The sequence below is a fragment of the Clupea harengus genome, chromosome 3, assembly GCF_900700415.2.
Source record: "Clupea harengus chromosome 3, Ch_v2.0.2, whole genome shotgun sequence".
NCBI classification, from domain to species: Eukaryota; Metazoa; Chordata; class Actinopteri; order Clupeiformes; family Clupeidae; genus Clupea; species Clupea harengus.
The window spans coordinates 15467881-15495467 of NC_045154.1; the positions used below are offsets into that span (position 1 = coordinate 15467881).

At 45.4% G+C, this 27587-nt stretch overlaps 3 protein-coding genes across 4 annotated transcripts in view; 2 read left to right on the forward strand and 1 right to left on the reverse strand.

The window, feature by feature from the left end:
- Nucleotides 1–16524, forward strand: part of atp8b4 (ATPase phospholipid transporting 8B4) — a 37941-nt gene extending 21417 nt beyond the window's left edge. Inside the window, exons 17-29 of the mRNA XM_031562302.2 lie at nt 3107–3295; nt 5124–5239; nt 7981–8145; nt 8490–8601; nt 9133–9238; nt 9729–9867; nt 10239–10428; nt 11674–11897; nt 12517–12600; nt 13046–13291; nt 13570–13708; nt 14093–14223; nt 14895–16524. Of these exons, the coding sequence (XP_031418162.1) occupies nt 3107–3295; nt 5124–5239; nt 7981–8145; nt 8490–8601; nt 9133–9238; nt 9729–9867; nt 10239–10428; nt 11674–11897; nt 12517–12600; nt 13046–13291; nt 13570–13708; nt 14093–14223; nt 14895–15260 (2207 nt within the window). The 3' untranslated portion in view covers nt 15261–16524. The remainder of the gene's footprint in view (nt 1–3106; nt 3296–5123; nt 5240–7980; nt 8146–8489; nt 8602–9132; nt 9239–9728; nt 9868–10238; nt 10429–11673; nt 11898–12516; nt 12601–13045; nt 13292–13569; nt 13709–14092; nt 14224–14894) is intronic.
- Nucleotides 16525–17196: 672 nt separating this feature from the next.
- On the reverse strand, nt 17197–22578 carry galk2 (galactokinase 2). The gene is made up of 10 exons (XM_012818589.3): nt 22395–22578; nt 22214–22302; nt 22013–22136; nt 21776–21866; nt 21459–21605; nt 21210–21308; nt 20972–21124; nt 20320–20530; nt 17963–18164; nt 17197–17533 (listed from the first exon to the last, which is right to left on the reverse strand). The coding sequence occupies exons 1-10, from the start codon at nt 22442–22444 to the stop codon at nt 17323–17325; spliced, it is 1377 nt and encodes a 458-aa protein (XP_012674043.1). The 5' UTR covers nt 22445–22578; the 3' UTR covers nt 17197–17322.
- On the forward strand, nt 22579–27513 carry cops2 (COP9 signalosome subunit 2). 2 transcript variants are annotated; one of them, XM_012818798.3, is made up of 13 exons: nt 22579–22744; nt 23676–23789; nt 24022–24099; nt 24240–24365; nt 24445–24555; nt 24683–24760; nt 24975–25149; nt 25368–25546; nt 25634–25686; nt 25899–25996; nt 26326–26408; nt 26505–26563; nt 26762–27513. In XM_012818798.3, the coding sequence occupies exons 1-13, from the start codon at nt 22691–22693 to the stop codon at nt 26904–26906; spliced, it is 1353 nt and encodes a 450-aa protein (XP_012674252.1). In that variant the 5' UTR covers nt 22579–22690; the 3' UTR covers nt 26907–27513. The 2 variants fall into 2 exon arrangements, with proteins under 2 accessions (XP_012674252.1, XP_012674253.1); XM_012818799.3 differs by having other exon boundaries at nt 24466–24555.
- Nucleotides 27514–27587: the final 74 nt, after the last annotated feature.

A 27587-nucleotide genomic window follows, 5' to 3' on the forward strand; every position in this document is an offset into this window, starting at 1 on the left:
TTCCACCATGCTGTAACAGTATGAGCTTTTTTGCACTGGCTGATATAGAAATGCTGAGCAAAGTAGTGTCACAACTGAAGCCGTCTACATGCCCTCTTGATCCCCTTCCCACCAAATTTTTTAAGACCATCTTTGACTCTGTGTCTAAGGACATTCTAGCCATTATAAACTGTTCCCTGCTTACAGGTATTTTCCCATCAGAACTTAAAACTGCCCTGGTGAGACCCCTCCTGAAGAAAAGCAATTTAGACTCTTCAGTTCTAAACAATTTTAGACCCATCTCTAACCTTCCCTTTCTAAGCAAAATCCTGGAAAAAATTGTCTTTAAACAGTTAAATAATTTCCTAGATGCTAACTGTGCATTTGACACCTTCCAATCTGGTTTTCGCTCCAATCATAGCACAGAAACGGCATTAGTCAAGGTTGTAAATGATCTCAGGATTAATGCTGACTCCAAAAAACTATCTGTCTTGGCCCTTCTGGATCTGAGCGCAGCCTTTGATACTGTTGATCACAATATCCTTATTGATAGACTTGAAAATTGGGTTGGCCTCACTGGTCCGGTCCTAAACTGGTTTAGGACCTATCTAACTGGCCGGGAATACTTTGTCGCCCTCGGAGACCACAGCTCAAAAAACATTTGTATGACCTGTGGGGTCCCTCAAGGATCCATTTTAGGGCCCTTACTTTTCAGTCTATACATGCTACCCCTTGGTAGTGTAATTAGGAGGCACAACATCGACTATCATAGCTATGCAGATGACACCCAGCTCTATATTTCTGTAACACCCAACAACTACAGCTCTATTGATTGTTTGGTAAATTGCATTTCTGATATAAATGTATGGATGTCACAAAACTTTCTCCAGCTAAACCAAGATAAAACAGAGGTATTAGTCATTGGTGAAAAAAACGAGAGAGAGAAACTAACTGCACACTTAAAAACACTAGCACTTAACACCAAGCACCAAGCCAGAAACCTAGGCGTCATACTTGACTCAGATCTCAATTTTGAAACCCATGTCAAAAATATAATTAAAACATCTTTTTATCACTTAAGAAACATTGCTAAGGTGCAACCGTTTCTCGCTCAGGCTGACACCGAAAGACTGATGCACGCGTTTATCACGAGCAGGCTAGACTACTGTAACTCGCTTTTGTCTGGTCTACCAAAAAAAGCCATTAGTCAACTACAAACAATACAGAATGCAGCAGCGCGAGTCCTCACTAAAACAAGACGGAGAGCGCACATCACACCAGTATTAAAATCACTGCACTGGCTACCTGTTAGTTTTAGAATAGATTTCAAGGTTCTCCTACTAGTCTATAAATCACTCCATAGTCATGCACCTGAATATATAACAGACATGCTCTCAAGGTACACACCCAGTAGATCCCTGAGGTCCTCCGGCACTGAACTTCTAACAGTTCCAAAAGCCAGGACAAAGAGACATGGGGAAGCAGCTTTTAGTTTCTATGCCCCCAACCTTTGGAACACTCTGCCAGAATACCTAAGAATGGCCGAAACGGTTGAAACCTTTAAACATGCACTTAAGACATACCTCTTTGATCTCGCTTATCACTCACTGTAAAATGTATTTAACATTTATGGAACATTTATTTATTTACTTATTTCTGTCTCTTTTCAAGTATTTGTACCCCCCCCCCCCCCCAGCAGCTGTCTCTTAGTTTGACGATAACTGTGCTGAGCAGTCCTTTATGGTGCCAGTGCGGTTAGTACGTAATTTCCTGTTCATTTATCTCTGGCAAAATCTGTGTCTTTTTATGTTTATGTTTTTATGTTTATGTTTTGTAACTTGTAAAATGTATTTATTTAACATTAATGTAACATTTATTTATTTATTTACTTATCTGTGTCTCTTTACAAGTGTTTGTAACCCAACCCCCCCCCCCCCCCCCCCCCAGCAGCTTAGTTTGACGATGACCGTGCTGAGTAGTCCTTTACGGTGCCAGTGCGGTTAGTACGTTTATTTTATTTTATTCATTTATCTCTTGAAAATCTGTGTGTTTTTTTTTTTTTTTTTTTACAAGTGTTTGTAAACCCCCCCCCCCCTTTTCTTTCCTACTGTGAGGCGCATTGTGTTACTTCCTTGTATGAAATGCGCCGTACAAATAAAGTTTGATTTGATTTGATTTGATGATCACACACTCACTCACACTTACATTCACACACTCACACACTCCTCACACACTCCTCACACACTCATCACACACTCATCCTCACACACTCATCACACACTCACACTCACATTCACACACTCACCCTCACACACTCACCCTCACACACTCATCACACCCTCACACACTCATCACACCCTCACACACTAACTCACACACTCACCCTCACACACTCACCCTCACACACTCATCACACACTCACCCTCACACACTCATCACACACTCATCACACACTCACCCTCACACACTCATCACACACTCACCCTCACACACTCACCCTCACACACTCACCCTCACACACTCGCCCTCACACACTAATCACACACTCACATTCACACACTCACCCTCACACACACACTCACCCTCACACACTCGCCCTCACACACTCACCCTCACACACTCACCCTCACACACTCGCCCTCACACACTCGCCCTCACACACTCATCACACCCTCACATTCACACACTCACCCTCACACACTCACCCTCACACACTCGCCCTCACACACTCATACTCATCACACACTCATCACACACTCACATTCACACACTCACCTCACACACTCACACACTCACCCTCACACACTCACACACACTCACCCTCACACTCATCACACACTCATCACACACTCACCCTCACCCTCATCACACACTCACACACTCATCACACACTCATCATACACTCACATTCACACACTCCTCACACACTCCTCACACACTCATCACACTCACCCTCACCCTCATCACACACTCACACACTCATCACACACTCACCCTCACACACTCGCCCTCACACTCATCACACACTCACCCTCACACACTCATCACACACTCACCCTCACACACTCATCACACACTCACCCTCACACACTCGCCCTCACACACCTCCCTCTTCTTGACTCTGCAGGAGAGCTGGTGTACCAGGCCCAGTCACCTGACGAGGGCGCGCTGGTCACCGCGGCACGGAACTTTGGGTTTGTGTTCCGAGCTAGAACCCCAGAGACCATCACCCTGTACGAGATAGGCAGGCCTGTCACCTACCAGCTCCTGGCCTTCCTGGACTTCAACAACGTTCGCAAGAGGATGAGTGTCATCGGTCAGTTCTACTTTGTTAAAGTGTCCTACTTCAGATGAGAGGCTCACACACTTACACGCAAAAGTGTCCTACTTCCGATGAGAGGCTCACACACACACACACACACACACACACACTTACACGCAAAAGGGGGTGAATCCACAGAGTGCTTGTCTCTGGCAGCACTTCATCCCAGTGTTTCATCAGAAAGGCGCTCCCACGCTGTGCGTGGGTTTTGTTTCTATGACAACAATATCTTGACAACATATCACCTCTGCCGTTGTATGATAGACTAAAAGAAAAGGGTCAACAGTGATGACACCAGCGCCTTTCTGAAAAGTTCAGAGATTTTCAACTAGATGCTTGGAGCAGTTGCACAAACATGGAGCGCTCTGAAAGGTGTGCAGCGCCTTCTCTCTAGGCGACAGCATGCAACTGAATACACTCTCTACTAATTGCCTCATACACTCTCTCATACACTCTCTCCTCATACACTCTCTCCACACACACTCTCTCCTGATACACTCTCCTCAGTGTCTCATACACTCTCTCCGCACACACTCTCAACATTGTCACACACACTCTCTCCTCATTGTCACACACACTCTCTCCACATTGTCACACACACTCTCTCCTCATTATCACACACACTCTCTCCTCATTGTCACACACACTCTCTCCTCATTGTCACACATTCTCTCCTCATTGTCACACACACTCTCTCCTCATTGTCACACACACTCTCTCCTCATTGTCACACACACTCTCTCCTCATACACTCTCTCCTCATACACTCTCTCCTCATTGTCACACACACTCTCTCCTCATTGTCACACACACTCTCTCCACATTGTCACACACACTCTCTCCTCATTGTCACACACACTCTCTCCTGATACACTCTCCTCAGTGTCTCATACACTCTCTCCTCATACACTCTCTCCTCATTGTCACACACACTCTCTCTCATACACTCTCTCCTAATTGTCACACACACTCTCTCCTCATACACTCTCTCCACACACACTCTCTCCTCATACACTCTCTCCACACACACTCTCTCCTCATACACTCTCTCCACACACACTCTCTCCTGATACACTCTCTCCTGATACACTCTCTCCTCATACACTCTCTCCTGATACACTCTCTCCACACACACTCTCTCTTCATACACTCTCTCCTCATTGTCACACACACTCTCTCCTCATACACTCTCTCCTCATACACTCTCTCCTCAGTGTCTCATGCACTCTCTCCACACACACTCTCTCCTCATTGTCACACACACTCTCTCCTCATACACTCTCTCCTCATACACTCTCTCCTCATTGTCACACACACTCTCTCCTCATACACTCTCTCCTCATACACTCTCTCCTCATTGTCACACACACTCTCTCTTCATACACTTTCTCCTCATTGTCACACACACTCTCTCATCAGTGTCTCATACACTCTCTCCTCATTGGGAACAATTGAAAAAAGCTGCTGGTGCTACAGAAAGAACGCTCTATGAGCCCTCCCCCTTACATTACTTATATTTGTATGTCTAAAATGTTCCATGCAACTACACCTCCGAGAGAGTAGGATAATGGCAGCCATCTTGTCCTTGATTGTGTTAGTTTATGTTGGGTTCGGTGTTGTTCAGAGGTTGCTGTGTGTCAGTGTGTTATTGGATTTCATTTGTGCTAACGCTGCTGTCTCCCAACACGGTGCTGTAGCTTGTTATTGTGTGCCTGCCTCCTTCCGTCTCCTAATCAATGATATTGGATTCCCCTGTAACAGCACTGTGTGTGTGTGTGTGTGTGTGTGTGTGTGTGTGTGTGTGTGTGTGTGTGTCCCACAGTGAGAAACCCAAAGGGCGAGATCAAGCTGTATTGCAAAGGAGCCGACACCATTGTGTTTGAAAGACTGCACCCATCTAATGAAGACCTCATGGATACTACCTCAGAACACCTCAATGTGAGCTTCTCTCTGCTTCATGTAAACTACCTCAGAACACCTCAATGTGAGCTTCACTCTGCTTCATGTAAACTAAACTACCTCAGAACACCTCAATGTGAGCTTCACTCTGCTTCATGTATACTACCTCAGAACACCCTAATGTGAGCTTCACCCTGCTTCGTGTAAACTACCTCAGAACACCTCAATGTGAGCTCTAGACTGCTTCTGAACACCTCTTCTACTGTAACACGGTCATAATGAAACCACAGGACATTGATTTGCCTGACAGTTGTTGTAAGTCTGCGTCTTATTAATGCAGAGTGTTCCCAGTCTATAATCAATACCCTCCTCCACTCTATTCAAAGTAGCTGAATAGAATAATGAGACTCCTGTTTCCTGCCATGAATAGTAAGCCTCTGTAAGCTCACTACACATGTTACGCAAGGGCCTCGCCTCCCCCTCGTGTCAAAGTGGGTGTCAATTGAACATCAATCAGGTAAACATGTGTTCGCTCCTCTCCCAGTTTGATGTCAGCAAATAACAGTGAAGTTATGCTGATGTGCTTGGCAGAGCATCTCTATTGGTCTGTCTGTGTCTTTGATCGCTTACCAGCAACGTTCAGGGCTGGGTTCTGTGACTGTGCCTGACAGAAGTGAGAGTGAAATACATATATGTGTTACGTTTAATAGACGGCAACAGGCAGCAGTCTTTATAAACTGCAGCTCGGAAAAGAGAACCGCATTATATGCGTTCATACGTGTTCATATGCGCGGGCACAAACCTCTGTGGGGACCAGTCCAGACCATATATGGGCATGATGCCACTCCTCCTTTAGGCGCACATCACTTGAAAACGACACAATAATTATAATATAAATAATATATTATTAAAATAAATAATGATCTAGTCTCTCAGTCATGGTTTAGTCACAACTCTGGACTAATGCCAGATGGAAAGCAATGGATTGACATTGACTGTTGATTGAATATTGAATTTAAAATGGTGATTAGCTGGGCATACTGGGCAATATGGATGCCCATCTCTCGGTAAATAATAACCCTCGAATATTCAGCCAAGCCACGGTATGAATAGGATTTTACATTTGGAAATGTTTAAAAGGAAATCTGGGGGAGAGGGGTTGAATGGGCCTGATGCAGCTGATTAAATGAATAATAGTAATCTAATCTAATCTAATGATGTGATCTTTCTGATCTAATCTAATGGTGTGATCTATCTGATCTAATCTAATGGTGTGATCTATCTGATCTAATCTATTGGTGTGATCTATCTGATTTTATCTAATCTAATTTAAAGTGCTACGTGTAGGGCTGTCAGCAGGAGGAGGTGCTGGATCACCAGCTGGTACTGGGCTGATCCATGTCCAGCCTCAGCCAGTACTTACACACACCCTGCCCTTACACAGACCCTGCCCTCACACAGACCCTGCCCTTACACACACCCTGCCCTGCCCTTACACAGACCCTGCCCTGGCAGCTTGCAGTGGGAGCACTGGGGTGTGGGTGACTGTGTGGCAGTGGCAATGGTTGACATGGTAATGATTGACATGGCAATGGTTGACATGGTAATGATTGATATGGCAATGGTTGACATGGCAATGGTTGCCATGGCAATGGTTGCCATGGCAGGTCAGAATTTAGAATGTAAATGCGGGCCCCAGGGAGGTCACGACCGGCTCCAATGCTGCTTCAGTGTCTTACTCACCATGGAGGTGACAGTGGGAGTAGGAAGACGCCTGACATTTAGACTGATGCTCTGTTGTAGGAGTCGTTCTTTTTTACAGATATAGAGCTGAGTGAAATGAACAGCTGAACAGCCCCTCTGATGACTGTTTCATCTGCTGGCTGTGAATTACCTCTCATGTCTTCTGTAAGCCTGAAGGCCTCATCAGCCTCCAGCCACCAGTCAAAGTCAACACCCAGTCCCACTTTTACATCTCCTCTCCTCACAACAGGCCATTATTTTACTATAGTTAGAAATAAAACATGTTGAACTTTGAGACTTGAGACAATGTTATTGTTTTGGCGCTATATAAATAAAAATGATGTTGAATTGAATTGAATTGAATTGAATTGAACTTTGACTACAGTGACAGTGAGTTTGAACCCTGTGCTGTGTGTCCACTCAGGAATTTAAACCCTGTGCTGTGTGTCCACTCAGGAGTTTGAACCCTGTGCTGTGTGTCCACTCAGGAGTTTGAACCCTGTGCTGTGTGTCCACTCAGGAGTTTGAACCCTGTGCTGTGTGTCCACTCAGGAGTTTGAACCCTGTGCTGTGTGTCCACTCAGGAGTTTGAACCCTGTGCTGTGTGTGTGTCCACTCAGGAGTTTGAACCCTGTGCTGTGCTGTGTGTCCACTCAGGAGTTTGAACCCTGTGCTGTGTGTCCACTCAGGAGTTTGAACCCTGTGCTGTGCTGTGTGTCCACTCAGGAGTTTGAACCCTGTGCTGTGCTGTGTGTCCACTCAGGAGTTCGAACCCTGTGCTGTGTGTGTGTCCACTCAGGAGTTTGAACCCTGTGCTGTGTGTCCACTCAGGAGTTTGAACCCTGTGCTGTGTGTCCACTCAGGAGTTTGAACCCTGTGCTGTGCTGTGTGTCCACTCAGGAGTTTGAACCCTGTGCTGTGCTGTGTGTCCACTCAGGAGTTTGAACCCTGTGCTGTGTGTGTGTCCACTCAGGAGTTTGAACCCTGTGCTGTGTGTCCACTCAGGAGTTTGAACCCTGTGCTGTGTGTCCACTCAGGAGTTTGCAGGGGAGGGCTTGAGGACGCTGGCGCTGGCCTACAGAGAGCTGGATGAGGACGTGTTTGGGGAGTGGATGGAAAGGCTGCAGTACGCCAGCACGGTGGTGGGGAACAGAGAGGAGCTCCTCAACGAGCTCTACGAGGAAGTGGAGCAGGACTTGATGGTGAGCAGAACACATCTGGCTACTCAGTGCCCTCACTGCTCTCTGTCCACTGCTCACTACTCACTGTCCACTACTCACTGTCCACTACTCACTACTCACTGTCCACTACTCACTGTCAGTGACAAACCGAGAATAGAGTATCACATGAGTGTGTTTGTGTATTTGATATTTGTGTGGTGTCTTTGGTGTGTTCTTGATGTGTGTTTGATGTGTGTTTGGTGTGTTCTTGATGTGTGTTTGATGTGTGTTTGGTGTGTGTTTGATGTGTGTTTGGTGTGTGTTTGATATTTGTGTGATGTGTCTTTGATGTGTGTTTGATGTGTGTTTGGTGTGTATTTGCTCAGCTGCTTGGTGCCACGGCTGTCGAGGACAAGCTGCAGGAGGGAGTTCCAGAGACCATCACCTGCTTGAGTCTGGCCAACATTAAGATCTGGGTCCTCACTGGAGACAAACTAGGTAAGCAGGAAGGGGAAGGCAACCTTGGACAGGCTGGCTGGCTTCTGTAATGTCTATAGTGCTGAGTTGTGCAAAGTTAACCAGGGTTTGTCTTCTTATCTCAAGGGAGTTACTGTGTAAAAGTGAAAAGTCTCAATTCGTTGATGAATAAAATGGCTTTTATTGCTGCTACAGAGCCCTTGAACTGACAGCCATAAATATGAGTTATTCCTGTATCATGGGATAAATATGAGTTATTCCTGTATCGTGGGATAAATATGAGTTATTCCTGTATCGTGGGATAAATATGAGTTATTCCTGTATCATGGGATAAATATGAGTTATTCCTGTATCATGGGATAAATATGAGTTATTCCTGTGTCATGGGTTCCTGGGTTTGTTTGCTTGTTTGTTTGTTTATTTGCTTCTGGGCTATTTCTTTGTCTTTGTTGTGGTTTGTTTTTGTTGTTTCAGAGACAGCCTTGTAGGTTGGTATGTTTCTCTCTTTGTTTATTTGCAAGCTTGTTTCTTTGTTTTCTTTTGTGGTTGCAGAGACAGCCATGAATATCGGTTACTCGTGTAACATGCTGCGGGATGATATGGACGAGGTGTTTGTCATCTCTGGACACTCATCTCTGGAGGTCGCACGGGAGCTAAGGTAGGAAGAGCCTGTAGCCTCTGAGCCTGTAGTATTCCTGTGGCTCAACTAGCAGAACAAAGTGCTAACAGCACCAGACTAGAGCGCACATACTGACAAGTAGCAGAGAAAACTGAAGCAGTCATGTCAAAGTAAAATCCCAGTAATGTAAACGCTTCTCATCACTGCTTGGTGTTTGGTGTTGAGGCCTGAGAGTTGTGTCGCCATGTCAACCTCCACTGGTCGCCATGTCAACCTCCACTGGTCGCCATGGCAACCTCCACAGCCCTGCATTAATCAGCTGCCCTCCAAATTGGAGCTGCTCCCCACATTAATTTCCAACATAATTAACTTCCTGCTCAGACCTCTGCTGGGTTTGGGCCTCAGATGTGCTCAAATGCAAACACTTATACAAAGGATGGTGTGGCTGTGACGCGCTGTGCAGTGTGTTTAGTGGTGATACTATTATCAGGTTTGCGTTGACACAAGCCTCTCCCCTGCCTGGTGTTAGGAGTGCCAAAGAGCGTATCCTGGGCCCCAGCTGTGCCAAGCTCAGCAGCGCCGGGAAGTCCATCTCGTCCAGCAGCGACTCTGTGTTTGAGGAGACCATTATTGCAGAATACGCGTTAATCATTAACGGTCACAGTCTGGTAAGTCCAGTTCCATAGAGTCCACGTCATTGGAGAGCGAAGGATTTAATTACTTCCTCTCAGCACGCATTTCACTGAAGAGGCTGCTCCAAAGATGTGCAGTGATTTGGCCACATGATAAAGTAGTTATAGTATGTAGTATAGCAGTATAGTTAGCTCCAGTATGTTATCTCTAGTATAGCTAACAGTATAGTTAGCTCCAGTTCCTGAGTCAAACTGAGTGTCCAGTTCATATTATTAGTCTTTCCCTGAGGCTGGAACAGGGCTATCTCACTCCCTGAGATACCATTGATGAACTCTCTGAGGTGGTATTGGTGAGGAGGTGGTGGTCGTGCTCACCCCCCCTGCCCCCCCCCCCCCCCCCCCCATAGGCCCATGCACTGGAGCTGGAGGTGGAGCTGGAGCAGGTGCTGCTGGACGTGGCCTGTCTGTGTAAGACGGTCATCTGCTGCCGGGTGACGCCCCTGCAGAAGGCGCAGGTGGTGGAGCTGGTCAAGAGGCACAAGCGGGCCGTCACCCTCGCCATCGGGGACGGCGCCAACGATGTCAGCATGATCAAGAGTAAGAGAGCGCCATTTCTGTGTCGTGTCCATGTCCCCGTGTCACGTCCATGCCAAAGCCATACCATGTCCATATCAAGCCTGTGTCAAGCCTATATCATACCAGTAACAAGGTCATATCATATTGGTATCATACCCATATCACAGGTGTGTCATACCCATGTCAAGGTCATATCAGATCCATACCATACCCATATCATGCCTAGATCAACCCTGTGTCATGCCAATGTCAAAATCATATCAGATCCATACCATGCCCATATCATACACTTATCCTGTCTGTATAATGTAGATATTAAGTCCACATTATTTATATATATATCGTGTCCATATCATGCAAATATCTTGCCCATATCATGCCCTTGTCATGCCAATATCAAGGTCATATCATGCCCATAGTCCAGAAGGTGTTCCTGGGCCACTTAAATCAGCCATGCACTTCTGGGGCCCTTCCAGGAGTTTTATTTTACTGAAGGGTGTTTGCTGGTGAACATTCTCTCCTGATGACACCATTGAAGGGAGGGCCCTTCCCGTGTCCACGGAGACAGCAGAGGGAGGGGGAGGGGGGCGCAGGATGACATAATGAAGCAGCAGATCTGGAATCAGACACTGGAAGACCAATAGATCAGCCTTTAACAGATATTCCCCCCGTAGAAGCATTGGCAAACTAACAGATTTGTTTTAGTAGATATGTCCCATCTGGATAAAGGCGTTGGCAAACAAGCAGATCTGTTTCAAACGCTTTTAAACATTCCCCCAATCAGCAGAAAGGAAACAGCGGTGTCCTCTGGGTCTCTATGCTGCCAGTTTTACCCTGGTGGCAAAATACTCCAGATGGCATCTTTCTATTAGGCCCCCCCCCCCCCCCCCCCACACACACACACACACACACACCACTGAAGGCCCAGCCATGAGCTAATGAGCTGGCAGTTTTATTTCAGAAGGAAAATTAAGTATTTATTTCACCCAGCCATCCTGCAGGACCATTCTCTAGCATCCTTCCCTACCATCCACGGGGTGGGTCACACATCACACATCACACATCACACTGGGCAGGACAGGCTGTTTTAGGCAGTTTTTCTCATTTGAGGAAAATGTCAAATATATTTGGTATTATACATGTATTTAGCTTGTGTAACCATTGCGTTATCAGTGAACTTGTATATGTTAGGGGAAATAAGAAGCTTGGGATAAAGGTGCCAGTGCCATAACATGTACGTGTGTGACCCCCCCCCCCCCCCCCCAGCGGCCCACATCGGCGTGGGCATCAGCGGGCAGGAGGGCACGCAGGCAGTGCTGGCGTCGGACTACTCCTTCGGCCAGTTCCGCTACCTGCAGCGCCTCCTGCTGGTCCACGGGCGCTGGTCCTACCGCCGCATGTGCAAGTTCCTCTGCTACTTCTTCTACAAGAACTTCGCCTTCACGCTCGTGCACTTCTGGTTCGGCTTCCTCTGTGGCTTTTCTGCGCAGGTGACAATCCCCAGACCTCCGTCTATTAGAGACTACCTAATTACCTATGCTACCTATAGATATTACCTAAGGAACAACATTTACATTAGATACTACCTACAGATATTCCCTAAGGAACAACATTAACATTAGATACTACCTAATTACCTATGCTACCTATAGATATTACGTAAGGAACAACATTAACATTAGATATTACCTAATTACCTATGCTACCTATAGATATTACCTAAGGAACAACATTAACATTAGATGCTACCTATAGATATTACCTAAGAAACAACATTAACATTAGATACTACCTAATTACCTATGCTACCTATAGATATTACCTAAGGAACAACATTAACATTAGATGCTACCTATAGATATTACCTAAGGAACAACATTAACATTAGATGCTACTTATATATATTACCTAAGGAACAACATTAACATTAGATGCTGCCTATAGATATTACCTAAGAAACAACGTTAACATTAGATACTACCTATAGATATTACCTAAGGAACAACATTAAACACAATGCTTTAGTGTGTAGCAATAGGGATGATTTACTGTAAACTGAACCCATGTTTTGATGTCTGTTTCTGTAATGGTGCTTGTGTTCTCCCTTAGACGGTGTATGACCAGTGGTTTATCACTCTTTACAACATTGTGTACACGTCTCTGCCAGTGCTCGCCATGGGCATGTTTGACAAGGTAAAACCGATAACCAACAGTCTCTAACAGAACTAATATCACTTTATCAGATAACTAATATTATAACTATACCTAATGTTACTTTATCAGATTAAACACCTTGTGAGCTCACCCATAATGATTTTAACTACCTGTTACTAGTAGTTACTAGCATCACAGCTTGATCGGTTTAAACACCTTGTGATTAGGAGGAAGTCTCTTTTGAACTTTGACCCATAATGGAGACCATCAGGTATCCAGAGACTTGTGAACGCTGCTAGTTGCTAGTTGCTAGTTCGATTCCCCTCTCCTCCTTGCCAAGTGTGTAAGTGTCCCTGAGCAAAACACTGAACCCCTAACTGCTCCTGATGTATAAATGCAGTTTCCTTGTACGTCGCTTTGTATAAAGGCGTCTGCTAAATTACTAAATGTAATAGGCACCTGCTGTGCTCCCTGTGTGTCCCAGGATGTGAATGAGCACTTCAGCCTGCGTTACCCTAGCCTGTACCGGCCCGGGCAGCTCAACCTGCTCTTCAACAAGCGCAAGTTCTTCACCTGCACCTTGCACGGTGTCTTCACCTCTTTTGTCCTCTTCTTCGTGCCGTACGTATTGTGCTTCTCTGCCGTTCGCGACGACGGCGCGCACGTCTCGGACCAACAGGCCTTCGCCATCACCATAGCAACCTCTCTGGTCATTGTGGTCAGTGTGCAGGTGAGGCCATTTACAGGCAGCAGGTCTGAGCTGAGCCGAGAGAAGACAGACAAACAAACTAAACAAACTCTGCGGCTCTGACTCATTTCTCTATTATATTTACACGATATGCATTGCATGATGTGGTCACCTTAGTTTGTTTCTGAAAGGCCACATTGACTGTTGAATGGTTTCCACTGGAGGCAAAGCTGAAGCAATTGCCTAAAGTGTGATATAGTTTTACATATAAATTAAAAAATATATATATTCGAATTGTTTTCCTTGTGATTATTCCCCAGATTGGTCTAGACACTGACTACTGGACTGCGGTGAATCACTTCTTTGTGTGGGGCAGCCTGGCAATGTACTTTGCCATTTTGTTTGCCATGCACAGCGATGGCCTCTTCAGCATGTTTCCCAGTCAGTTTCCATACATTGGTAAGTGCCTGTCAGTTTCTATACATTGGTAAGTGCCAGTCAGTTTCCATACATTGGTAAGTGCCAGTCAGTTTCCATACATTGGTAAGTGCCAGTCAGTTTCCATACATTGGTAAGTGCCAGTGAGTTTCCATACATTGGTAAGTGCCAGTGAGTTTCCATACATTGGTAAGTGCCAGTGAGTTTCCATACATTGGTAAGTGCCAGTCAAACCTGAAGCACATGTAGAGTCAGTTAGAGTGTTCCTGTTTATATTTCACACCTGCCATTTTCACTCTGGTTTTCCCTCCCTCCAGTTTCTCTTTGTTTTGACACTCAGTGTAACAAGTGTGTGTGTGTGTGTGTGTGTGTGTGTGTGTGTGTGTGTGTGTTTTTGTTGATCAGGTCTGGCTCGTAACGCCCTGACTCAGAAGAGTGTGTGGTTGGTCATCCTCCTGACTACAGTGGTGTGTATCATGCCCATGCTGGCTATACGCTTCCTCAAGACAGACCTGCGCCCCTCCCTCTCAGATAAGGTCAGAACACAAGCAACACACTCTCACACACACTGCCTGAGTTCTGAGTTTGTCTGTGTGAATCTAAGTATGTTAGTTGTGTGAGAGAGTGTGTTATCTGTGTGAGTAAATGTGTGTGTCTGTGTGAGTGAGTGTGTGTGTGTTATCTGTGTGTGTGAGTGAGTGTGTGTGTCTGTGTGAGTGAGTGTGTTATTTGTGTGAGTGAGTGTGTGTGTCTGTGTGAGTCAGTGTGTTATTTGTGTGAGTGAGTGTGTGTGTATGTGTGAGTGAGTGTGTTATTTGTGTGAGTGAGTGTGTGTCTGTGTGAGTGTGTGTGTGTGTGTGTGTGTGTGTGTGTGTGTGTGTCTGTGTGAATCTGAGTGTGTGTCTGTATGAATCTGAGTGTGTGTCTTGGTGAGTGAGTGTGTTATCTGTGTGAGTGAGTGTGTGTCTCTGTGAGTGAGTGAGTGTGTGTGTGTATGTGTGAATCTGAGTGTGTGTCTGTGTGAGTGAGTGTTCGTCTGTGTGAATCTGAGTGTGCGTCTGTGTGAGTGAGTCTGTGTGTGTCTGTGTGAGTGAATCTGAGTGTGTGTCTGTGTGAGTGAGTGTGTGTCTGTGTGAATCTGAGAGTGTGTCTGTGTGTTGCCAGTGTGTGTCTCGAGTCTTTCTCTCCGTCTGCCACCTGTTCTCAGGTGTACCTGCTGCAGAAGGCCAGCAGGAGGCAGCATCCTCAGGAGCAGAGTCTGAAGCGCGTGAGGAGGACCAGCTCCCGCCGCTCCGCCTACGCCTTCGCCCACCAGCAGGGCTACGGCGAGCTCATCACCTCCGGCAGGAACATGAAGTTCACCGCCTCAGCCTCCACCCCCAACCTCAGTGCCCCCCCCAGCCCCGCCCTCAGCCCCCCCGCCCCCGTCCAGAACATGAGCTGCACCGGCTGGATCGGGACCTGGGGGGGCGGGGGGGAGGAGGAGCTGGGCGATGTGGACTCGACTGGGGAGAGCCCTGGGGTGACGGACGACGGGGCTGGGAAGACCCCAACAGCAGAGATCACCGCCTGAAGGCCAGAGACAGACGCCATGACAACGACACACACACCACAGCTGACAGGGGCTGTGTAAGGAGACGGTGTGTGAAGCCTCTCAGAATGTACCTCCGACCCAAACACACACCCTCAGAGGCAACCAGCACTGCACAGCACAGCACAGCAGCGGACTCCAAACAGGCTGCCTCTCAGAACACACAGAGGTTACAGCATTATCTTTCTTACAAAACTCTCCTTCTCAGATCGCATCTTCCGTCAATTTAATGGCCTACTCGCAGGATGTTTATTAAGTCTTTTTTATTCCAATAAATCCTCACATTACATTACAAATCATAATGTTACAGGAGCATTCATAATGGTCTTCTTGCATTCCTGCGGCTGGCCTATTCAGTGAGATTGTAGAATATAAACATGACGTAGACAAATTAAGTGATAGGAAGAGAAAACAGCTGAATGTGGACCGGCCCACTGTCCCACTCATATGGGGGGATTGGACTGGTCCACTGGCCCACAGGCCACTCATACGGGGGGTCTGACGAGATGTTCTGCCCCGACTGACACTCAGAATGTCAGACTGATCTCCCTGAGCCATGAATGCTTCAATGAGACGACGGTCCCGCATACATATAGAATATCAATTGAAATGTAAACAAAAGGTAAACAAATGGACCCTTTTTTCCCAAATGGATACATTTCAGCGCATGTGAATGTGTATAGTATCATATACTCTATACTATTAATATACAAAAGCAAGATATTGGGTTGGCATATTTGCCTGTAACTGAATCATATATATATTATTACCTCAGACATCTTATAGTTTGAACCTTATATTTCTGGGTGTAAAGAATATCACCTTTGCATTTCAGACAACAGGAGGATGGCTTACGGTCTAACTGTAGACATGATTGTAGAGGACATGCGTTTCTGAAGCGAAGAACAACTGTGTGCCTTTCACATCTCCTCCCAGATAATCACATAAGCATCTGGTTTAATCGTACAGAGACTAAGAGACTGGCCCAGGCGTCCAGGGGGCATCACCAGGGGGCATCACCAGGGGGCATCTTCTTCATCTGATCTGTGTGAAGAGCACACGAGTGCCTCTCCCTCCTGTGTGGTATGCTGGCTATGCTGGGTACATACACATACAAGCATACCTTCCAGGACCCAGCTCTCCATCTCCATCTCTATCTGTACCTGTCTCTCCTCCAGGACCCAGCTCTTCATCTCTATCTGTACCTGTACCTGTACCTGTCTGTCCTCCAGGACCCAGCTCTCTATCTCCATCTCTACCTATACCTGTACCTGTCTGCACAACAGACCAGAGTCTGTGGTGTGGAGAGCCCGCTGCTTGACAGTGTGTCAGTGTGTCAGTGTGTCAGTGTGTGATTTCCTGAAACGAAGGCCCATGTGTGGCTGCTGGAGAGATCTAGAAGAACAGATCTCCCATGAGCATGGTCTTAGCCACGAGGACATTTCCTGACATATCATGTTTGAATGTATGAAGCACAGTTTTATTCGTCCATGAGGACAGGCTTTTACCATGCAAATGCTTTTTTATTTATCTGCATGCACTTTTATACAAACGGTTGTGGTTTTTTATATTATGATCAAATTAAATGTGACTTTTTTTTAAGTTGAAGAGTTACTTTGATGTTGTCTGTTTTTATTCTGATACACGTCTATAAATGAATTGTAAATGATTTGTATACTTGCTGTATTTACAAGTTGAAAATAAAATGTTTTTGTACCTATTTAAGGTTGTTTAAGTGTTATTGTACAAAGGTTCAAGGAGCAAGGGTGTTAAATATAGACACATTAACTTTGACCACACATCTCCTGTAGTGCTATGGCAACCAAGCTGACATGGCAACCAAACAGCGGTTATATGCAGTACCCAAACAACAACAGTGGAAAATGCAGACAGTGTTCAAGAAATAATCATTTCAGTATTTAGTTTCTGATGCAGTATACACCTTCTCTTTATTTTCCCTTTTCCAGATGCTTGATCTGACCAGAGAACTGGTGCTTTGATGAGATCTAAAGGCTGTTCTATGGCGATGGCCTTGAGGACCTTCTCACTTGTCTTCGGTAAAAATAGCTGCCCCTCCTCCTGGCTTCGTGACAAACAGGCTCTGCTTCTCCAGAGCTGCGAGGCGAGCATCAGGCAGATAATATGTCTCCCTGACAGTCCGGAGAAAAGAGTGCGTCTTTTCACTGGGTACCATGGAAACAGAGCATCCTCCCCAGCCTGCTCCAGTTAACCTGGAGCCCAGAGCGCCCGCTTGCCTGGTGGGAGACAGGAAGACTCTTGAAGCAATCAGAAACACTCATAGTGAGCAACATGCATGCCAGCTTACAAACAGACAGACTTGTGTACTTATAGACAGACTTGTGTACTCACACAGATGTGTGTGTGTGTGTGTTAGTGAGAGAGTGTATGTACTCACAGACAGACTTGTGTACTCACAGACAGAAAGATGTGTGTGTGTGTGTGTGTGTGTGTGTGTGTGTGAGTGTATGTACTCACAGACAGACTTCTGTACTCACAGACAGAAAGATGTGTGTGTCTGTGTGTGTGTGTGTGTGTACTCACAGACAGACAGACTTGTGTGTGTGTGTGTGCCCACAGACAGACAGACAGGTGTGTGTGTGTGTGTGTGTGTGTGTGTGTGTGTGTGTGTGTGTGTGTGTGTGTGTGTGTGTGTGTGTACTCACAGACAGATGTCCACCAGTCGGTCGAGCTGTGGGCAGCTGCACTCGTACAGGTCCCTGCAGCTCTGGTGGCTCTGGTTCATGAGCTGGCCCAGCTGCACCAGCGCATCAGCAGGAGAGGAGTCGCACACGCTCTTAAAGCGCAGCACCCGCGCAGCCTCCCCATACACATGCCTCGCCCGCTGGTAAAGCTTGAACTGGGTGACTGAAGAAGAGAGAGAGGGAGAGGGAGGGAGAGAGCGACAGAGAGGGAGATAGTGAGTGAAAGAGGGAGAGAGAGAGAGAGGGAGATAGTGAGTGAAAGAGAGAGAGAGGGAGAGAGGGAGGGAGTGAGAGAGCGAGAGAGAGGGAGGGAGGTAGTGAGTGAAAGAGAGAGAGAGGGAGGGAGATAGTGAGTGAAAGAGAGAGAGAGAGGGAGGGAGTGAGAGAGCGAGAGAGATAGTGAGTAAAAGAGAGAGGGAGGGAGGGAGTGAGAGAGCGAGAGAGAGGGAGGGAGATAGTGAGTGAAAGAGAGAGAGAGAGAGGGAGGGAGGGAGTGAAAGAGTGAGAGAGAGGAAGGGAGATAGTGAGTGAAAGAGGGAGAGAGGGAGAGAGGGAGGGAGTGAGAGAGCGAGAGAGAGGGAGGGAGGTAGTGAGTGAAAGAGAGAGAGAGGGAGGGAGGGAGTGAGAGAGCGAGAGAGAGGGAGGGAGATAGTGAGTGAAAGAGAGAGAGAGAGGGAGGGAGGGAGTGAGAGAGCGAGAGAGATAGTGAGTAAAAGAGAGAGAGAGGGAGGGAGGGAGTGAGAGAGCGAGAGAGAGGGAGGGAGATAGTGAGTGAAAGAGAGAGAGAGAGAGGGAGGGAGTGAGAGAGCGAGAGAGAGGGAGGGAGGTAGTGAGTGAAAGAGAGAGAGAGGGAGGGAGGGAGTGAGAGAGCGAGAGAGAGGGAGGGAGATAGTGAGTGAAAGAGAGAGAGAGAGGGAGGGAGGGAGTGAGAGAGCGAGAGAGATAGTGAGTAAAAGAGAGAGAGAGGGAGGGAGGGAGTGAGAGAGCGAGAGAGAGGGAGGGAGATAGTGAGTGAAAGAGAGAGAGAGAGAGGGAGGGAGGGAGTGAAAGAGTGAGAGAGAGGAAGGGAGATAGTGAGTGAAAGAGGGAGAGAGAGGGAGGGGGAGAGAGAGAGAGAGGGAGGGAGAGAGTGAGAGAGACAGAGTGAGAAAGAGAGAGAGGGAGGGAGAGAGAGAGAGAGGGAGGGAGAGAGTGAGAGAGACAGAGTGAGAAAGAGAGAGAGGGAGGGAGATAGTGAGTGATAGAGCGAGAGAAAGAGAGAGAGAGACAGAGAGAGAGAGGGAGACAGAGAGGCAGAAAGAGAGAGAGAAAGAAAGACAGAGAGAGACAGAGAGAGACAGAGAGCAAGAGAGAGATCGTATGGTTTTTGATGGAGAAAGGGTTAAGGCATACAAGAGTATGGCATACATCAAAACAATTTTATTATTTTACAATTACAATCACTACCTACCAAATATACTACCACCAACAACCAATCTTAACATCCTTTGGGCCCTAGTTTGTCATCCAAAAAGGCTGGCGGATATGCCTATTCCTTCTGGGCAGATTATTTATTGCCAGGCGATTAATCAAACTTCCCCCCAAGGCTTGGGTTTTGGATATATAGGTGTGGCGACATATTCTTCTTTGACAGAAAACATTTGAATGCGCCAATCACAAACCATCACTGCCATCACTGTCTGAGTGTCTGATGTATCTCTCTGCCAAAAAACATTCCATTCCCTTCACTGGAAGAGTGGCTCAGTATTCCTACATATTTCTGTATTAGCAAGGAAGCAGGAGCAAACCTGTGTTATGGGTCAATGCAATTAATATATCTTGGATAGCTTTGAAGATCTCCTGAGATGCATTACATTTTTTATATATATATTTATTTTGAAAGGTTAAACCCCTTAAAAAGACTCTAGCAGGGGGGGGCACTGTGGCGCAAGCAGAAGCCCCGACCATATACAGGCTTGAATGCCCACGGGGACACGGGTTCGATTACTACACTGTTGACTTAACTGCCTGTGTAACAGTGCACACGTGTTTGCTGTATTTGCCAGCCGTTTTCACAGACAAACTAGGGCCCATTGTGTAATAGGTTATTATAGGTTATTATGGGGTTATTATGGGGTGAAGGGTGTGCTGTGTGTTGGTACAAAGGATGCTCCAGCTCAACTGTAATGTGTTAATATTATGGGATCTCGACTCATCTTCCTGTGCCTTACTGCTACAGATGATTTACAACAACTGTAATGTGGGAAGTCTTAACTAACTCTACACACTTTGCAGTGTGTTGGTACTGAGTATGTTGTTGGTACTGAAGATGCTCTCACCTTGCTGTGTGTTGGTGCTGAGGATGCTCTCGTTGAGCTGTTGGGGGGTGATGCCCAGAGTACTGCACACCTCCTCTCTGCTGTAGGGCTCTGGGTGCAGCACCTCCTCCACACGGCCAAGCACCTCCTCCAGGCTCAGCCCCAGCTCTTCTTGCACCTCCCGCAGCTTCTGAAGATGCTCCCACTCCAACCCTCCTGCTTTTGCCAGCACCTGTGTGACAACACAACACATCACTCCATCATATCATATGGAGTAAAAAACATGACTCCTCTATAATATGGAGTAAAAAACATGACTCTTCTATAATATGGAGTAAAAAACATGACTCTTCTTTAATATGGAGTAAGCTACAATAACAATATTTTATGGATTCAAATAAAACACATTTCTCATCTACCATTTGGTGCTCTATATAGTGAAACGGCTACATTTGGTTCTAGCTTAATAGCGACAGACTACAAACTACAAACTGAATTACTTTTCAGTCTGACCAAAATATTTACTTGTCATGAGACCACTTGAGAGAAAAATGTACTGTACACAAAGAAGTGTATTGAAAAAAGTAGAAATTTGGGCCTTTAATTACATAGTAATAAAAAATGTTTAGCACCCAAAGGAATTGCTTCTTAGTGGGTTGAATGACAGGTGTACCTTGGCTGCTATCCTGCACTCCACCACCCTGATGTTGAAATGAGAAGAGGCGGCCTTGTTCATCTCCACACAACAATTGGCGATCACAAACACGGCTCCGTCTGGCAGCCTCACGTCCGTGGCCCGCAACGGGTTGAACTCGATCAGTTTGGCCTGGTCACCGACAACATCAGAATCAGTAACGACACACACTGGCGACCACAGGATTCATTCCCCGCAGAGGGCCGAGTTCACGTACCGTTCCCTCCTCTGCCAGGAAAGAGATGGACTGGTCCATGCCCCCACCCTCTGTGCCGATGTAGCGCTCACACTTGGCACACACCTCTGCCAGCTCCACCTGGAGGACAGAGGACAAGGCAATCCAGAGATAAACATTAACCTCTGCGTCAGACCTAAGTACACCTGCAGAGTATGCTCTTCTGGTAGACCCATGCAGCCCCAGCACATTCCCTCAGGTATTTATAGCATGCACTCGGAGGTGAGGTACTTTGGAGAGGGCTTTGCGGTTGGCCTCCATGGTGACGAGACCAGCGCAGCAGACGAGCGCGCTGGAGCTGGAGAGGCCTGAGCTGGCAGGGATGGTTCCGTCCACCACACACCGCATCCCAGCCAGAGGAGACAAGCCTAGTTGGTCCTGTAGGGGGGGGAGGGGGGGGTACAACCAGGGTTAAAACAGCCGTCTGAAGCTCAAGCCTTTCTTCATATTCATATTCATATTACTTCAGCACAGTAGAAAATAGAGCAGAAAATCATCCAACTGAATATTAAACATTGCGTCTGTACTGCAAGCAGCATACACCTAACCTGAATCCCCTTCACTCCACATAGGAAGTAATATTGCCACTGAGGATTGTCTCCGTCAATGGCAATGCTGTCAGATGCCACCGTGAAGTCCCTGCACAGACACCATAAACATACAGTGAGGCCTTAGCACTGCCATCTTCTGTGAAACACAAGGGGAATTAATTCCTCTTACACACCATGTTGTATTCAAACAGTAAGGTTTAACTCAAATAATTGCATATTTTTCAAATATCTTACTGGTATTTTTCATTGGAGTTTGCCAGGTGAATTGTTTGAGTGTTGTTAACTGAGACTGCAGCCAGAATGTTTTGCTCAATGGCCATAGGGAGCACAGCATAACCACAGTAGTCAATGTGCTCTCCTAGACAACAAAGAGTCATCGTTTTAAAGCTGCTGAACAAGACCATGCCAAATCTGATTGCCATAGCCTGTACATACCTATTAAATTCACTCGTCCAGGTGCACAAGCGTAGAACAGTGCGGGCTCTCCATACTTTTCCTGAAAAGCCTCCTTTAGTCGTTGCATCCTGTTGACCAGTGTGACAAGCATTATCACTCAGAATTGACCAAAGTAAAGTTGATCGCTCTCATGCGTTTGCGATGGCTTTGGTAAACTAACCTTTCTTTCCCAGAGAACAGCAATTTGAACTTGGGCGGGTGAGATGTCATATCTGCTTCTCTATGAAGATGCTCGAACCTGAGACTAAATCAATTGAAACAGACACAATTCCTTCAACAGCGTAGTTTTCTTCAAGTAGTCACCTGACTGTCATGCCTCTATCCAGCTGTTCCTTCCAAATACACGGAAGAGGACCTGCGCTACAACAATTTTTTCTTAATCGCCAAGTTACTCACAGAAGGGTTGTGTAGCGCAAAGAATGCTGGGAGTTATTTAGGCTCCATACTGTGGTCAAGATGTCTGACATGGAGGATGATTTCATGTGCGATGATGAGGAGGATTATGACCTGGTTAGTTGTGTTTCTTGCATTCTAAACACTACACAGAGAGTAGCTGTGTTACGTTTTGTGCAGGCGTTGCATTGCATGCCATTATTTTGCCGCAAGTAATCATTATCATGGAAGGGCTTGCAACCGTAGCTCCCAGCTTCGAGGCCATGAATGGTTCAGCACGGCAAGCTAAGTGGCTAATGTAGCGCAAAGCTAATGCTAGCATAATAGCTTGTGCGATATAATAGTTGGTTGTTAAGGCAATTACAGCCTGATGACAACATGTCATAGCGATTATTTAAAGACACATCTTCTATAGTATGTCGGTCGTCGTGTGTATGTAGAGATAATTGAGGATTGCAAGATGCTGTCAGCTATTGTCTGACCATGCTATGTCACAGGCAAGCTAAACAACATTAGCTAACATAGCAATCTGTGTCCAGTCATTCCACCGGTATAGCAACATAGGCTAAGTTCTGTCACTGAAACTTTAGGGAATGCTAAACCAAGCTACACATTAATAATAAGGACTCATTTGAAGACGAGACACTGGCTTCACCAACCACCTTGTAACCAGTTAGTTAGCCAGTCCAGTTAATAATCATACTGTTCAAAATGTGTCTAGATGAAACTAGAAAATAGAGGTCTCAAGTAGTCGTAACACAACGTCAACACTCGCTAACTAGCTAGCTACTCCGCTAGCTAGCCAGAGTTGGCTCAAATACGGTAGTTTGAACGCTTCCACTAGAGGCGCTTACGAGAGGAGACTAGAACATATTTCTAGTTGACAGTCAAGGTCTGTACACGTCCAATAGCTCACACGACGCCGTTCTTGTAGTTGTGTAGCTACAATGACTTCTGAACTACGAAGTCAGCGTGTATATGTTTTTAAAGGCTCAAATTCTCCATGTGTGTTTGTTTATCTCATGTTGCTTACACCCTGTCATTCAAGGAATACTCAGAAGACAGCAACTCCGAGCCCAACGTGGACTTGGAGAATCAGTACTACAATTCCAAAGCACTGAAAGAAGATGACCCAAAAGCTGCTCTCAGCAGCTTCCAGAAGGTTTGGCTCTTCTTACGTTTACATTCAACATGACATGCATGATCAATGCTTCCCTGTTACTGTGCAGGCCTTATACTGTCCCAGGCGTGTAAATGCCATTGTTGATATGTTATGGTAAATGCAGCTAACCTGCAAATTGATGATTTGACTTAAAAACTTTATGTGCTTGAATTTCACTACTGACCAGTTTCTTGTATAAATGCGAATGTTCTGGAATGTCGTTCTCTGTCAGGTGCTTGAACTTGAGGGTGAAAAGGGTGAATGGGGATTCAAAGCATTGAAACAGATGATCAAAATCAATTTTAAGCTGGTAAGTGCGGACACAATTGTACACATACAAAGTGTTGCTTAGTTAAAAACACTGTTTCGTTTTCATTACAGGTTGCTCTTTGTGTTATAGGAAGAATAGAGAATACATTTTCACCCTTATCATTTTCTTTCTTTGTACAGACTAACTTCCCTGAAATGATGAATCGGTACAAGCAACTCTTGACATATATTCGCAGTGCTGTCACCAGGAACTACTCTGAGAAATCCATCAACTCCATCTTGGATTATATCTCTACTTCAAAACAAGTATGCTCATTTAAAAAGTATTAAATAAAAGTTCACAATAGAAATACACCTATTTTGGCAAAGATAACATTCATATAAGTTTCTCGGCCTGTCTTCTCAGATGGATCTGCTCCAGGAATTTTATGAAACAACATTGGAAGCCCTGAAGGATGCCAAAAATGATAGGCTTTGGTTTAAAACCAACACAAAGGTATTTGTACAAGTGTTCTGCTTAAATGCAACAGCTGTCATCTAACTAAATATTCTAATACAAACATTTATATCTATGTATATGCACTAACTTCTCTCGCACATCAAATGTCTCCTACTTTTCTAAGCTTGGGAAGTTGTACTTGGAGAGGGAGGAGTACGGCAAGCTCCAGAAAATTCTCAGACAGCTCCATCAGTCATGTCAGGTAAAAGCCTTGTGAAGAATGGTGTTTAAAGGTATCACAGATGTAGTGTCATGCCCTTCCTCTCTGTATCGTCTTTCTTGTGATGCCTGGATGTGTGTGTTTTCAGTGCGTATGAGAGGTTCAAACCTGTTTTTTTTTTTTTTGCTGTTGGCAAATTGCTGCTGATTGGCAGCATGTCTCACCCTGCTGGTTTTGTGTTTTTGTGTGGCTTTAGACTGATGATGGAGAGGATGACCTGAAGAAAGGCACGCAGCTCCTGGAGATCTACGCGCTGGAAATCCAGATGTACACAGCACAGAAAAACAACAAGAAGCTCAAAGCTCTGTATGAACAGTCCCTACACATCAAGTCTGCCATTCCACACCCCCTCATTATGGGGGTGATCCGAGGTACAGACGCCCTGAGAATATGGCTCTACGGCACAAGTAGAGAATTTGATAATATGGCTCTACAGCTGTGATCATTATGTCTGCTAGTCCCCTTCTCCCCTTGGATGAACTAATGTTATGTTTGTGCATGTTATACAAACCAAAATGTAGTATTATCTTCTCTACAGTTTTCAGTTTATTAAGTCCTGACACCGTACACGTTTTGTGCTTTTGTCTAGAGTGTGGCGGTAAGATGCACTTGAGGGAGGGAGAGTTTGAGAAGGCTCACACAGACTTCTTTGAGGCATTCAAGAATTACGACGAGTCTGGAAGCCCGCGGCGAACCACCTGTCTGAAATACCTGGTGTTGGCCAACATGCTGATGAAATCCGGCATCAACCCCTTCGACTCTCAGGAGGTAAACAAACAGGAGACGTTTCCAGTAGAGTTCCTGACTTGTGTCCTCTGCTCAAACTAACAGTGTAACTTCTGTGGTTGTCTCTAGGCAAAACCGTACAAAAATGACCCCGAAATTCTCGCCATGACAAATTTGGTAAGGTAAGGATGATCATCAGTAGTATCAGACTTATGCCAGAAGCAAAACTGGAACTTGCAAGTGCGGTTAATAGCGGTATGGCTCCATAATTTATGATGTGTGTGTGTGTATGTTGATGCACATTGATATGTATATATTTGCTTCTATGTTGCAGATATAGCAACCTTGACTATCAGCTGACATACAATTAATGAATTAATGTGTTTCATGACAGTGCCTACCAGAATAATGACATCACAGAGTTCGAGAAGATCCTGAAGACGAACCACAGTAACATAATGGATGACCCCTTCATAAGGGAACACATCGAAGGCAAGTGGCTCTGGGCTCTCTACACATGTTTATCACTCTAAAGATTAAGTCGCACGTTCATAAATAATTAATACATCATGAAAAAGTAAAAGAAACAAAACACAGCGAGAAAGAATAAAGAGAGATACAGGGGAACACAGTCTGTCAGTCTTGCCTTCAGAATGACATCATTGTTGTTACTCTTGAAACGTTTGTTTTTTCGACAATAAAAACGACATTCTTGGATATCTTTTCGAAGCCATATTTAGCAGTGTGCTAACATGCGGCATTATGGATGTTGTACTGTTCTAACATCATCATTTATCTCTCCATCCTTTTCTGTCTTCCAGAATTATTGCGGAACATCAGGACACAAGTGCTCATCAAGTTAATTAAGCCTTACACTAGAATACACATACCTTTTATCTCTAAGGTAAGGACTGACTACAAGTACTATATGAATGTATTACTTCCTCCGCACTCGTTTTTTCACGCTCATGATTTTTTAAAACTTGTTTTTCTCTTCAAGGAATTAAACATTGAGGTTCCAGATGTGGAAAGCTTGCTTGTTCAGTGCATATTAGACAAGTAAGTGGAGTTCGTCCATAGTTATTGCCTTGCTGTTTTGTAGTACTTGTGTGTAAAATGTGCATCGAATAGAAAGGCAATTGATACCTTCAGTAATTGCTCCACACATTTTTATGTTGGCTTAAAGGTGGACCTTAATGCTCTTGAGCTTGGTTATATTATTGGATAATATCTCAGTGAATTTGTTTCTTCTTCTAGTACGATCAATGGCCGCATTGACCAGGTCAATCAACTCCTGGAGCTTGACCATCAGAAAAGAGGCGGAGCCCGCTACACGGCATTAGATAAATGGACCAATCAGCTGAATTCTCTCAACCAAGCCATTGTCAGCAAGCTGGCTTGACCGGTCTAATGATCATCCGGCAGCCTGTCTCTCCTTTGGCAACCATGGACAGTCGAGGGCAAAATACTACTGTCAAGTCATGTGGCACCTCCTAGCTGGCTGATGGTGTGAGAGTGTGTGTGTTCTGGCTTATCTGTGTAAGGCTGCTGCTTTCACTTGGAGCTAAGCACTGAATCCAAGGCACACCAAAAAAGAAAAAAAAAAACATCTTGACTATATCCTCTGTCCAGATGTCCCCATTGTCAGTTGTTGTTCACACAGCAGTGATATCTTTTTGGGAGAGGTAAACTTCAAATTACTGACTTGTGGTCATGGTTCATTTTACAAGTTAATTTACGTCATTGTTTGATAAACATTATTTCCATGGAATCATTTCTCTGGTCAGCACTTTGGCTATCACAGACAGCATGTTTTCCTGGTCCTGCGCAAGGCTCTGAACTTTGATCAGATACACCACTGAGGTCTGCATAGAGCGTGTAATTATCGGCACTCCTTGTTTTTGCTGAGAGGAAAAAAAGTGTCTCTGTTACGTTATAACGCTATCTCTGATCTTTTGTTTTGTTGGGAATAAACTGTAATAAATGATGCCCATAATGCTTCTATTGAACCTGCCCTCATTTTGGTCCAGTTTTTACAGTTGTGTGTTTGTGTGTGTGTAAAATTATAGATTCACAAATATGC